General features: G+C 33.1%; 4 protein-coding genes across 10 annotated transcripts in view; 2 read left to right on the top strand and 2 right to left on the bottom strand.

Annotated features, from left to right (window-relative positions):
* The window catches only part of LOC108748774 (carnitine O-acetyltransferase-like), a 6,142-nt gene extending 759 nt beyond the window's left edge, over positions 1 to 5,383 (bottom strand). The window contains exons 1-11 of one of the 7 annotated variants that reach the window (XM_018487126.1): positions 5,341 to 5,383; positions 2,388 to 2,463; positions 2,186 to 2,313; positions 1,978 to 2,110; positions 1,734 to 1,906; positions 1,515 to 1,668; positions 1,291 to 1,456; positions 981 to 1,168; positions 776 to 876; positions 579 to 704; positions 181 to 506 (exon numbers count right to left, since the gene is read on the bottom strand). In XM_018487126.1, the coding sequence (XP_018342628.1) occupies positions 181 to 506; positions 579 to 704; positions 776 to 876; positions 981 to 1,168; positions 1,291 to 1,456; positions 1,515 to 1,668; positions 1,734 to 1,906; positions 1,978 to 2,110; positions 2,186 to 2,313; positions 2,388 to 2,423 (1,531 nt within the window). In that variant the 5' untranslated portion in view covers positions 2,424 to 2,463; positions 5,341 to 5,383. Of the gene's footprint in view, positions 1 to 180; positions 507 to 578; positions 705 to 775; positions 877 to 980; positions 1,169 to 1,290; positions 1,457 to 1,514; positions 1,669 to 1,733; positions 1,907 to 1,977; positions 2,111 to 2,185; positions 2,314 to 2,387; positions 2,467 to 2,706; positions 2,877 to 2,934; positions 3,148 to 5,136; positions 5,200 to 5,340 lie in introns of those variants that run through there. The other 6 variants (XM_018487123.1, XM_018487124.1, XM_018487121.1 and 3 more) reach the window with 6 other exon arrangements.
* LOC108748775 (protein spindle-F) lies at positions 5,312 to 7,813 on the top strand. The gene is made up of 5 exons (XM_018487127.1): positions 5,312 to 5,527; positions 6,343 to 6,604; positions 6,677 to 6,768; positions 6,831 to 7,023; positions 7,412 to 7,813. Exons 1-5 carry the CDS (start codon positions 5,312 to 5,314, stop codon positions 7,708 to 7,710), a joined length of 1,062 nt encoding a protein of 353 aa, XP_018342629.1. The 3' UTR covers positions 7,711 to 7,813.
* A 122-nt stretch (positions 7,814 to 7,935) lies between these two features.
* Positions 7,936 to 9,489, bottom strand: LOC108748663 (39S ribosomal protein L32, mitochondrial). The gene is made up of 4 exons (XM_018486933.1): positions 9,387 to 9,489; positions 8,877 to 9,125; positions 8,293 to 8,435; positions 7,936 to 8,207 (listed from the first exon to the last, which is right to left on the bottom strand). Exons 1-4 carry the CDS (start codon positions 9,460 to 9,462, stop codon positions 8,088 to 8,090), a joined length of 588 nt encoding a protein of 195 aa, XP_018342435.1. The 5' UTR covers positions 9,463 to 9,489; the 3' UTR covers positions 7,936 to 8,087.
* Positions 9,490 to 11,340: 1,851 nt separating this feature from the next.
* LOC108748616 (decaprenyl-diphosphate synthase subunit 1) overlaps positions 11,341 to 12,803 on the top strand; it is a 43,578-nt gene continuing 42,115 nt past the window's right edge. The window contains exon 1 of the mRNA XM_018486864.1: positions 11,341 to 11,502. Within this exon, the coding sequence (XP_018342366.1) occupies positions 11,341 to 11,502 (162 nt within the window). The remainder of the gene's footprint in view (positions 11,503 to 12,803) is intronic.

Raw genomic sequence — 12,803 nt, 5'->3', positions numbered from 1 at the left:
ATATATGTTACGAGAAATTTTATTATTCGGATACTACACATAATGCCCGGCCAATATATACAATGCTCGATTAATGTTAATCGGGCCCAAAGTATTCAAATTTCCCATAACATATACATTATATATCATAAAGATAATAATTAAAGAGACGTATTATAATTGAAGTAGACATATATCTCACTTGTTCGACGTATTCTTTATGAGCATTTATAGCCTTGTTCATCATTTCCTTCTTTTGTTGTTTGCTCTTACATTCCCCAGGAAGCATTACTTTTGCAAACTCGACTGACTCGGTGCTGGTTGATCTGATACACTCGGTTCTGGCATTAATAAATCTTCGTAATGCCGCGCTTTCGTAATGAGCTGGCGCCTTCTTTTGTAAATTATAGAAAGTCACTTGCAGCGCGATCTGAATAAAACTGTCGGGACTCAATTTAATTGCTTTTATAGCGTCTGCGCCGAATTTGTCGAATGTAAAACATTCCATATCTATGTCGTCTGAGAGTCTAAAAAATCACAAATATTATACATTACACAGTACTAGCGTAATTATAATCATAAAGGGATAATCAACCTACTTATCTACCGTATCAGTAGCTATTTTGATTGCACAATCTATAGTATCGTTAGTTTCAAACTTCAAAAGTTCTGGTCTCGGGAAATTCGCAGACTTTCCGTTCCTTGCGCTATTTTCTCTTGTCGCGCTGAAAATAAAACGAAATTATTATTTGCATTTTATTAAAATGATATTTTATGGGGTATAATTATTATTTACATATATCGTAATACATAATCGTGAAGGACAGCAACTGGAATTCCTTCACAGGGACTGTGTTCATATTCCATACCAATGTAACCATCGGCGGATATTATATACTGTAAAGATATACATATCCCTTATTTATCTCATCAAAAGATACTATGTTAAATATTTGGTTTATCTAAAACCATTTATTCATAATGTTAATCATATAGCTTACCTGTATAGTTTTGTCATGCCATCTGTTTCCAGCGTTTACATAGCTACTATAGCCTGTCATAGTTTGAATCGCTCTAACTGAAGCGTTGTTCTTTTCCTTAAAAACGTCTTTAGGTAAATCCTTATCCAGACACAATATAAACAAGGAACTTTCTATATCCTTGATTATGTTCCTATTGTTATCTAATTCTGAAAACAACAACGATAACGGTTCGAGATGCATAATTAAAAATTATAAAAAATTGTGTGGTTTAAAAAGATGAAACACAAATTGTATAAAGATAAAAAAAAAAGATAAAACTGAAGCAAACCTAAAAGTAAGCTATAATCCTTTGCCCAACTATCTCTGTCATTTCCAGTTAAAATTCCTATGGGCTTTCCTTGAGTATTTGAGCGATCTACGATATCTTTTACGGCAGCTAAGAGCTTGCCCTCGCTTAAAATGCCATCTTTATCGACAACACGAAGTTTAAAGAACTGTAATACAGATAGAATGTATCCAGCTATATTGTTCTATTATACTGATTATACTTACATTATTATTGCTTATGATTATTATGTGTTGGGCCTCGTCTGTGTGTAATAATTTGTCAACTACTTTGTTGGGCCGCCTGTGAGTGCCAAGTATCATGCCGTAAGGCTGCATATCAAGTGGATAATTGCGAACCATTTCTTGTTTCATCTTTCCACTGCAATATTATTGTCAGTGAATACCACAAAAAGCAAAAATTTTTATAAACTACGTAAAACATACCTCTTAACCATCTCATTATAATTGCACACTGCAGCAACGAGACGTGCTGCATACACATACATGTCATCTGGTTGATGAAAAGTAACCGGAGGCCCAACAGTTCCAGGACTGGAATGCACGATCACGGGCAAACGGTATCCTAAATATGCAACTTCTAGCCACCATTCTTTCATCTAAAATAAGTAGATGCTGATTTGTATAATTTACTTAATATTAATTTAAAAAAGTATAGATATACAAGTACCCAGTTATCAGTGTTCTGATATCTCTCCAATAATTTGGCATGTAACCGAGGTCCTGCACCTGTGTGGATAAATTCACCAACAATCCTCTCTGTATTTTTATATTCATTGTCAGTCAATAATGGTTTTAAGGATCTGTAAATAATAAATTCTGAATAACGGTAACTGGAAGAGAAAAGATAAGATAAGATAAGATATATAGATATGTACCTTAGGTAACGTTCTGCAGTTTGTTTGAGATCAGGAACAGGCTGTTTTGGAATTGGTTGCTGATTTAGGTTTGTTGTTATAGATGCTCCATGAAGAACAAACGGTGTTCTCCGCAATCCATTATAGACCTGTTGATTCAATGATTTTACTAAAGAGATTTTACTTTTCTTTTTGTAAAAAGTACACATATGTATGCACTTACTGTATACTTCGAAACATTGGAGAGTACTTTGTACATAACTGGTTTCTCTAAAGAACTCGAGCTTAATCTTACTGTACTGCTAAAGAACAAACATTAACAGATATTGACATTTCAAAGATAAACAAATGTAATTATGCGAAATAAACGCGTTATCATAGTAGGAAGTATTCAGTGGAGATTACTGTTAAGATACGTGTCACACTCTGCTATCAAGTTTTCAAAATATTTCAGTCATCTGTCACACTCATGCATGTATATTAGATGCATAAGCTTGTATATATATATATATATATATATATATATATATACACATACATACATGTGGCTTGGCTAAATCAGTGCACCAAGACAAATGATTTGCGTAATGACAGCGAATGATAGTTCTGTATTACCAGGCTATATTGCTATAAATTGTCACCAATTGTGTCATGAATGATGGACATTGGACCGGCCAATTACAATAATTGAGATATGCTTATAGTCATATCATGTATATATTATCTGAAGAGCATATATGTTTAGAATTATTTTAATAATTAATACATACGCGTCCATATAGTGAAAGTTCTTGCTTGTAAGTGAAAGGAGTAAATGTACAAACTGGGCAGTGGTCAAAGCTCGACTGACGGCATCATGTCTCTCTTCTCTTCGCGTGTATATGTATACATGTATGTATACAAGATTATTCTAGTCATGCATTCGACAAAAAAACATTTAAAGTAAACAAGCTATCCAAGTTGCAGAACAATAAGTCATTATGATATTAAATGTCACAATGACTTCAAAATAACCATTGAAGTCATTTTTCAATCATTTCCGATTTATTTTAATGTTAGTTTGACGTTATCGTGACTTTTATTGTTCTGCTTGAGAATAAAAATTATTAGCCAACCATTAGCAATTTAAAAAAAAATTAAAACCGGTTTGTTATATTTTATATATTTATTCAAAATGGCTGCGATATAGTGTGTGGTTACGATTCGAATGAATCGAATGACGTGGCTGTTGTACACAATTTTTATAATATTTATTGTAAAATAGAGCTAGTTTTTTAAATAACATTTTGATTCAGTAAAAAATTATTAAGAAAATAAATACATCACATATATATATATATAAAAGAAAATATTATTAGAAATTCTACAATAAAACTTCGCAGTCTTATTCTATACAGGGTCGTCGAGAAGTTTATTATAATAATCTGAATAATATAAATAAAATCTGATAAAATATATTTAGGCTACAAAAATAAGTAGTGTTTGTATAATCGATTTTTGCAGAATCAAGCCACTCGAAATTTTTTAAAAATATGATGTTGCAAATGGTAATACAGTAACTAATCAATTTATCGCTTTTCTGTAAGAGCGGGAGATTAATTGACTACGCATCATTGTGATGTGGGCCCTTAAGGGCCGTGTACATGAAAGTAGTAAGTTACAAAAAAATTTATTAATCTGTTGAACGTAAGAAGAACAATCGACTATGGACGCTTTGCAACAAGGACACAGTCAGGCACAGTATAACACAGTGAATTATTACATCCTTGTTGTTTCTCTACATTAAACAGGATGAACCGATACACAGTGTCTGACTATATTCTGCATTTTACGTAAGTTTTGTTATCGTTATAACATCGTTGCGCAGCTTTTTTATTATGGTAAATCGCGATATTATAACGATAACGAAACTTCGAGTTACAGAATAGCCTGGAATAGCCCTGCAAGCCTTGTTGCGTATTTGCTGGGAAGTACCCTCTAGTTGGGGAATTTCTTATGGCTTACGACTTACTATTTCCATTGCACACAAACTTTCTAATGTCCGTTTCCACCAATGTAGATTAACTTTAATCTCGGTTCAACTTACTCTTCGTCTTTTTCTAAAGATTAGAAGAAGACGAAGAATAACCCAGCGAACGAGAATGGAATGAAATGAATTGAAATGGATTCAGATTTTTCAGAAATATTGATTCACGAATGTTAAAATGAATGCTTTTCAATCCTGAATGCATTTTTATTCATTTATAGGAATTGCATGGAGCATACCTCTATGCCTTTCAATCTAAAAATAATATTAGCTTTTTCGTTGTGAATACTGTTCAATTCAAAATTTTGAATAGAAAATGCAGTTTTTTTATCCAATTGCACCCAATTGAATCTAATTAAATCCAATTAAATCCAATAAAAAGTACTCGCTATTTAAAATATGTGTGTGTGTGTGTGTGTGTGTGTAAGTGTGTTGTGTGCATTCGGATAGAAAAAAATTTCAATCCATTCTCATTTGCTAGGAAGTTGAACCGAGATTAAAGTTAATCTACATTGGTGGAAATGAACGTAAAAGACTCTTAATTTATAAAAAAAACTTCTTTTTTAACTGAACTTCTACCATTCCTGCAGAGAAAAAAAGAAAAGAAATCGTGCAAGAAATTCAGCTCGTTCAGTTGAAAAGAACAGTCTTTTACGTTGGCAGCAGTGCGATAATCGAACCAGCTGTTACCGCTGTAACGTCATATTTTAAAAGAACAATACAGCCCCCCCCCCTTGCCGTTGTTCCATCAGGGAGAAAATATCGAAAAATGGGGAATTACCGATGTCGTCTTATTCCGCGATAATATAACGGCTCTCGCAAATGTTAGCAGCGTGGAATAGCACAGGAAATATTTGTTACTTTTCGTCGAGGGAGGCCGAGGGCAGTGTGAGCTTATTTGGAGCATATTTGTAGCCTTGCAAACAAAATGTGAGGATTACCTAACCTCGTATTCACGGCGAGTGAATATACGAACACGTTCTCACGATAAGGCAGATGATAAAACTTCGCTGAGGAAATTAGCAGAGCGCAAAACGTTAGAAGCGACACGTTCGCAAAGTGTGAAACAGTTGTCGTCTCGATTTAAACGACGAATTCTGCGTTGACCGACGTGTCACACAATGAACGTCGAGAACGTGGAGAATGATACCTTTGGATCGTACTGTGCGCTGTTGGTCGCCTTCAAAACCATGAAGGAACGTTGCCAGCAATTGCAGACACGATTGGCGACAGTGGAGGAAGAGAATATGTGTCTCAGACTTGAATGTGGCAGAGACATGAATACAGTTGTTGTTAAAGTTGACAAAAGCGACAAATCTGCACTGCAAACTCTGCAGGTTCGTCAAGTCAACGGCTGCGTTCAGCAGAGAAAACAACTTTGCAATTGTTAGAAAATTCTTTAATATAATCGGTTTAGATCCAGTGAGAAACTTAAAGGCAAGATCAGTCATACTGAAGAATTTTACAACAATTGTAGAGCTGCTTTCTCTATTGAACGCAATGGCATTAAGCAGAATATTTATTTTGCAATTGTTGGAAGTTTTCTTTACTAAAATAAGACTTTCTCTAAATTTAAAAGTATAATTCAATCAATACAAAACATTTCATAAGAGTTGACTTGCTGAATTCAACAAATCAATTAGATAACAAATAACTGAAGATTTTATCCCTGAAATTGTGTTACAATACTCAAGGCACAATGCAGATTGCAAAAGAGATTTATAAAATCTCTGAAAGTGACCTTTTCTATTCCTTTTCAAGTAGTCTCTTCTTCTCTATTTTATCATGAGATTTGTTTAGTTCTTTTGGCTGTTTAGCTACATAATTAAGAACAATACAATAAACATAAGAAACATTAATATTGTTTAAAGTACAGTAAGTTTGTGTACTTATTTTCTTCATTAATGTGAAACTAAAGAAGAGACGTAAAAATGAAGGATTAAGGAATATTTTTCATTGTTTCACATTTGTGATATTTATACACACTTAAGATATAGTCAATGTAGTATTACAAATGTTTTGAAGCATTTTTTGATTGGTTAATTGGTAAAATTCTTTCTTGTGATCAATTAAATGCTTCAAAGCATTTGTAGTTAGCTTTTGACTATATCCTTAATGATATATATATAAATAACACATTTTTGGATTATAGGAAAAGATAGAGGAACTTACAAAACAAAAGTCTCAGCTGTCTCATCACATTTTCATGGTAGCAGCGGAAAATCGTCAGTTATGGAATAGATTAACAAGATTAACTAAAACTAATAAATCATTAGGTAACCACTTAACGAAGATCTCGGATACGCTTAAACAGCATCCTGCTACACAGCCGTCTGACATTATTTCGTACAATTTTCGTGATGTGGTTAATTTAGATAAACAGGATGCTAAGACGTATTTATTAACTACAGATGGTTGGTATCAATTTGAAATCAAACATGCTATACTCAATTTGTTGTTACAATAAACAATTTTTGTTGTTTCAGGTGAAACAGAGCAAAGCTTGGAAGAAATATCTCTTCGACTAATAAATAGTATTATGTTAGAAAAATCAGATCTCGAACAGCAATGTGCAGAGGTAAAGAAATAAATCTTATAATCATTTAACATCTTTTATGAAATGTTCGTTGTTTCATGCAGATGATGGAGTTAAACAATAGTTGCGAATTAAATTTACAAAATGTTGGTTTCACATATCCAGAAGATTCTGACACAGATTCGTTAGAGCAACTGAAACAGCACGAAATTCGATTATCTCAAACCAAGGATGCCTTACTTGGACAACAAACTAGGTTAAAGAGGGCCTTACAGAATCTTAAAAAAATGAGGAAAGGTAAGACTCAATCAAGTGTAGTCAATTTAATCGATTATCATTATTTTTTTGTGGCATTTGTTGACACTAGGAACTGTATAACAGTTCGACCATGAATGATTTTGTATCAAAATCTTCAAGAAAGAAAGATATATACACTGTTTCTCTGATATATACTATCTTACTTTAATTTATACTGACTTATATACTTTAACACATACTTCTCGTTCTATAATTTTAATTGAGATTATAGTGTGAATAGTATATAAGTTGGAGTGATAGTATAATATATATACGGGGAGAAAATATATCTTCCTCTCATAGGATTTTTATAGAATTACTTGTGACTAGACTCTAGTTGACACTATGAAAAATCTGTAGAAATTAATCAATTTTTCAAATGTTTCAGGAATGAAATGTAATAATTGTCAAAAAAATGCGAATAAAAAGATGTGCCAAACAGGTACACAATTTGATTCTGATGACAGTTTCAAAGAACATCGAGCTACTCAGACTAATCCCACGTCTCCGAGTCTTTCCATGGAAAAATGTCCTAATCTGAACGATAATATAGATGTTGAGATCAATACATGTCCATTGTGTGGAATTGTTTACGAAAAGTCCATACCGTTTGCGGAATTCCATGAACATGTCTTAAGCCATTTTGCCAAGGAAATATCGACAGAGGATTTCGAGTTAGTACGTTGATTTTAGCATCAAAACTAGTAATGAATCATTCACACGAAATTTTCTTCAGATTTCAATATATATAAAGAAATTTATGGTGATTGGGAAATATTGAAATAGATAAAAGAAGCTCGATGACAGTAGTATAATTTATATAAACGAGACAATACTGTAAGTTGCAAAAGTATTTATTTTTGTATCAATAAACACAATCACGAAATGAAAATAAAATTTTTGTTCCTCGCAAAAAGAATACTAGAAAAAAAATGAATATTTACGTAATAAAATGTTTTAATATTTTTTTAATTCGTGGATATTAATTTCATGGATGTATTCTTTACATTTGTAATCATCTAAGCTTTTGACTATAAAAGATTAAACCTGATTTCAAATGCACTTTACGCAAGATTATTAGGTTTAACATTCTTATTATCCGATGGTTCCTGTGATGTTGGTTCCAGCAAATTCTGATGAAACCATGAAGGTCTTTTTTTTGGCATTTCGACTATTCTTTGATTCTGAAATTAAACATATATTAAACTCACACATTTAACAAGTAAGCAAAATTAAACTCTATGTTGATAAAACGTATATTATTAATACCTTCCAAAAATCATCTGTTTTAGAATCCTTTTCTCCATCGTATAATACAATTACATTTTGTTCTACCGGACTTAGACCTAATTCCTTTTGAATAGCATCTTGCATTTCTTTAGTTTCGAGCTTTACTTTTTCATAACAATGTCCTATATAACAAATAGATACATAAAAACCTTTGCAAATTTTCCTTACACATTCTTATATTCAAGAATATATAGAAAACTACTTTATAATATTTTTCATAATCTATAACAGGCCTATCCAATTTGAGTTCTGGAGCTAAAATGCACAAAGCCATCGACTCAAAAAAATTTAATGTAAAATTTCAGGGACTGTAAGTAAAATACTGATAAGTGTCACTCAGATACATATCAATATGTTACATTCCCTGAAATCTTACATTGAATTTTTTGCATCAATGGTTTTGGCTCCAGAGCTCAAATTGGACAGGCCTGATCCATGGCTTTGTTTTAAAATTCACTGCCAATGCTGAAAATGTATAATACACGTAATGTAAACTATAGATTTTCAGCGCTGGCAGTGAATTTTAGAACACAGTCTATAATATCTTATTAGATGATATTTACCACATAGACGGCCAGCTTCATAATGATGACCACAATTCACACACGATAATATATTCATTTTTGCAATAGGTGGCTTCCATACATATTTCTCTACTCCAAATCTTCTCTTATGTCTTACATCCAGACTACGTCTTTTTGTTGGAACTCCCCATAAAAAGCCATTGTCGAAAATTTCTTTTAGACTACTAACATAATTTCCAGATTTTGGTTCATTCAAGAAACCGTTGCAATCAATTGTACATAGTGATCCTATAATAGAAAATTGAAAAGCTTTATAAATTTCAGTAAGTGTGTCAGAAAATTGAAAAGCTTTATAAATTTCAGTAAGTGTGTCAACAAAATTTATTCTATATTATTAAAAATGTTTAATATTATCGATGCGTAAAGATAATTGTTCAAACTTTTAAACTTTAGTTGAGGTTAGGAAAAATAGTAAAAGGCAATTTATTTATATTAACTTTTAAAATTCAATTACTAAGAATATGTTTATATGTATTAATTTTCAATTACCTGGAGGAAAACCACGACCAAAAATGATTTGAATTGCTTGTTCAAATTTTTGAATAGCTAAACTTAACCTATTCATAGTGCTACCAATTATTACACTAGTCAAGATCAGTAATCACGAATTCCGACATCTCCGACAGCATCGCTGTTTATACAATAGACTTAAAGATAATAGCAGAATATTGACAGTATCGACTGTCAATATAAGTTTCTCGATCGTCGATATTTAAAATGTATATAAACAATCGTCTGTAATGTCGGTATAAATTCATGATTTAAATTATATATAGGATGTCTCAGAGCTACCGCTTCACCTGCCAAGATTCCTGAAGTCATTTTGAGACGAAAATTTTAATAAATTTTGTTTTCACAATGTACCAAGCAAAATGCTAATCACACTAAATCTATCTAAAAGCGCGAATTTTGGGCAATATGATATAATTTTAAATACTTATAATTTAAAAACTATTATAGTCTTGACAATTTGATATTTATAGAATTTTCATCACAAAATAACTTCATGGATCTGCCATTAGCAAGTAGATCTGAGACACCCGGTATATCATTATGCAAATGCTTCAAAAATAAGAACTTATAGCTTATATATATACCCATATATTTAATGATCAGGCCTTATTATATTTAAAGCTTTCTTAAATTTATTTTCAGATGCTCTACGAATTCGTGAATTAATATTTTTGAAAATCTGAATCCATTTTAATTTCTTTCAATCCATTCTCGTTTGCTGGGTTTATTAAATACTCAGTAATCAATAAAATAATTCGTAGAATCTGGTGATAAATTTAAGGAATAATAAGGATCTTAAATATATAAAGCCTATTATATGAATACAAGCACTAATTATACATATTTATGATGCATTGATATTGTATACTTTTAAAATTGGATTTTTTTTCCGGAGATGGAAAGTTACTTTTTAAAACAACGATTTGATAATGACAATTTTTTTATGCCGATAATTATAACTAATTGAAAGCTAAGGCTGGGAACGTCATTTTTTAAAAGTGACATTTCTAATTCTTATTCTTAATTAATTATCGTAATTATGTCATAAAAAATTGCAATGTCATTATTAAATCGTTGTTTTAAAAAGTAACGTTAAAATAAGTAACTTTACATTCCTTCTTTTTTCCATAATCCGCAAAAATAATCGAATCCGGATGTTATCGATAAAAACATGTACAGTTTTAAATAGAAATCAATATTGTCGTATTAATTGTAGTATTTGTACGTATTTACTAATAATAATGATAATATAAGAACAAAAATAAGTTATAAAATTATAGTATTTTAATCTTAGCTAATCGGTTGAATTTTAGCAGCCAAATGAAATTGCCAGGTTTTTTTCCATAAAATTTCCAAGTAGCACAACAGCGTTTACAAAGCGCTAAAAAAAGCAATTATATGCGACTTTTTTACCGCTTTGTTGACGCTTATTTGTAAGCGCTGTGTGCTACTTGGGTTATCTCTTTCTCAATGTCAATGTGACTGCATTCAGCAGAAAAGCAGTTCACTTGCAACTGTTGTAATTCTTTAATATGATTAGTTTATACATTCAGATACAACGAGGAAAATATACACTGCAGCCAGCTTATGTACCATTTAAACTGTGATTTTCTAACTGTGATAAACTGTAGAAAGCGTTTAAAGCGCGTCTGCGACAAACATCATTGGCGATTTTCCCACGATGCGCATGCGGCTTGCAGTGGTTCACAAAAGGCACATAGCGGATCATCTAAAGTCGCGGAGCCGCTCTCATTCGTGGTCAGCGTCAGCGATCGCAATGGTACGAGACGGGCAGGACGCAAGACGGGGAGAAGGTCGACTGGAGGAGGGGATGAGAATTTTTCGAAGTGTTGGTGGGATCGAGTGATAGACGTCGTAAGAGGTGCGGGTTCCTTGGGCAGTAGTGAGTCCCCTCACTATAGTCCTCGCGATGGCATGTATAGGATCGAGTAGGCTTTGTGCTCATGTGGAGAGACTGTGCCAGTTCGGACATTTCGCCCAAATACGGAGGAAAGTTTCGACTATGACATGTGTGAAATCGCGGTCGGTCCTCTCGTCGCGCACGAGCGGCACGCTCCTCCAACACTGCCAGGTACGTTAGCACGGTTTGTTTCATCCCTGTTTTCAACCCCGCCGCGATTTCATCCCGTTCAAATTGTCCCGCCTGGAGCACGTCGTTCTGATGGCCGACGGTCCGTCAGACACGCCGCGCTCGAGAAAACGTGTTGTCCCATTCAATTTTCTACGATTTTCACGTTTCCTTTCGACTGTTCCGCCGACCTAACCTATACGCGGCAGTGACACTTAACCCCCCGCCGTTTTATCACACGTCACCGACGCGAAATAACAGCTGATCGTGACGGCGTGATCGAGTGGATCGTTCCGAAATTTTTTTAGGTACAGTCATCCGAGATTCGGGGAGGCTCGTTTAAATGATAACTCTGCGAGAACTCAGTGAAAAATTACATAATATGTAGGGCAGATACTAGTTGTACAAAACCCGGCTCCCCGGGTCTTTGCGAGGGAGATCGCGAGGTAGAACTTGTCATTACGAAATAAAGCGTCAGAATCTCATCCTTCGTACATAAAATTCGCTAGTATGTGAAATATCGCGAAGATATTTGAAGCAACACAATTTTGCTCCGGTATACGCCTGTCAGCTGGTCCTAGCAGACGCCGTATGGATCGTCTGCTAGTGACGTACTGAATATCAAAGGGGCGACAATTTCTTGACAAATGTATACAAATTAAATCAAACGAGGATCATATGTAACCACTACAATTCATGCGCGTTTTTTCTCGATGTTCTCGTGATAAGAGTTTTGGATAAAAGGCATAAGAAATTTCTGTACTATTTTAGAGATTGCTTTGACTACGTGAGCGAGTCGGCCGCACGCATGCGCGTAATAGAACGCGCCAAAGTCCACAGAGAATTGATTGTGAATCTTGAAATGAGACGAAAATTACAAAAGTGATCAAATTCACTAGAATATTTATAATTTCCTTGATCAAATGATCAATGCCTATTAAATTTACTTATTTTTGTAATTTTTACTTTGTTCTAAGATACACAGTCGACCCGTTGTATATTAATTAATTAATTTATTTATTTATTGTGTATAGAGAAATTACGAAACATACACAAATACAATGAGGCACCAGCAGAACTGCTGTTACTAAGCCTTCCAGAAAATGAAACGAATTATAAATTACAAATTAGAGAAATTAGTACAATTCTAGAAAGATAAGTTTCTTGCTTAGTAAATAACTCGATAGTTTTAAAAAGGTAAATACCAAGAATGATTTGAGCATAATTGCTGTTATTAAGCTAGAAAACGAAACGAATTACTAATATCTTGAAATAAAATGAAAAGTATAAAAGCAAAAAAAAAT

This window comes from Trachymyrmex septentrionalis, unplaced genomic scaffold (assembly GCF_001594115.1).
Source record: "Trachymyrmex septentrionalis isolate Tsep2-gDNA-1 unplaced genomic scaffold, Tsep1.0 scaffold24, whole genome shotgun sequence".
Classification (NCBI taxonomy): domain Eukaryota; kingdom Metazoa; phylum Arthropoda; class Insecta; order Hymenoptera; family Formicidae; genus Trachymyrmex; species Trachymyrmex septentrionalis.
The sequence above is the reverse complement of the archived record's forward strand: the minus strand, read 5'-3'. Positions and strand labels throughout refer to the sequence as shown.

Excerpts from the sequence above, each read along its gene's own strand:
- LOC108748775 (XM_018487127.1), top strand. The coding sequence starts at position 5,312 with ATGAACGTCGAGAACGTGGAGAATGATACCTTTGGATCGTACTGTGCG. Across the intron at positions 5,528-6,342 it reads CTGCACTGCAAACTCTGCAG|GAAAAGATAGAGGAACTTAC; the intron begins GTTCGTCAAGTC and ends TTTGGATTATAG. Across the intron at positions 6,605-6,676 it reads GTATTTATTAACTACAGATG|GTGAAACAGAGCAAAGCTTG; the intron begins GTTGGTATCAAT and ends TTGTTGTTTCAG.
- LOC108748663 (XM_018486933.1), bottom strand. The coding sequence starts at position 9,462 with ATGAATAGGTTAAGTTTAGCTATTCAAAAATTTGAACAAGCAATTCAA. Across the intron at positions 8,436-8,876 it reads TGAAGCTGGCCGTCTATGTG|GACATTGTTATGAAAAAGTA; the intron begins GTAAATATCATC and ends TTTGTTATATAG. Across the intron at positions 8,208-8,292 it reads AAACAGATGATTTTTGGAAG|AATCAAAGAATAGTCGAAAT; the intron begins GTATTAATAATA and ends GTTTAATTTCAG.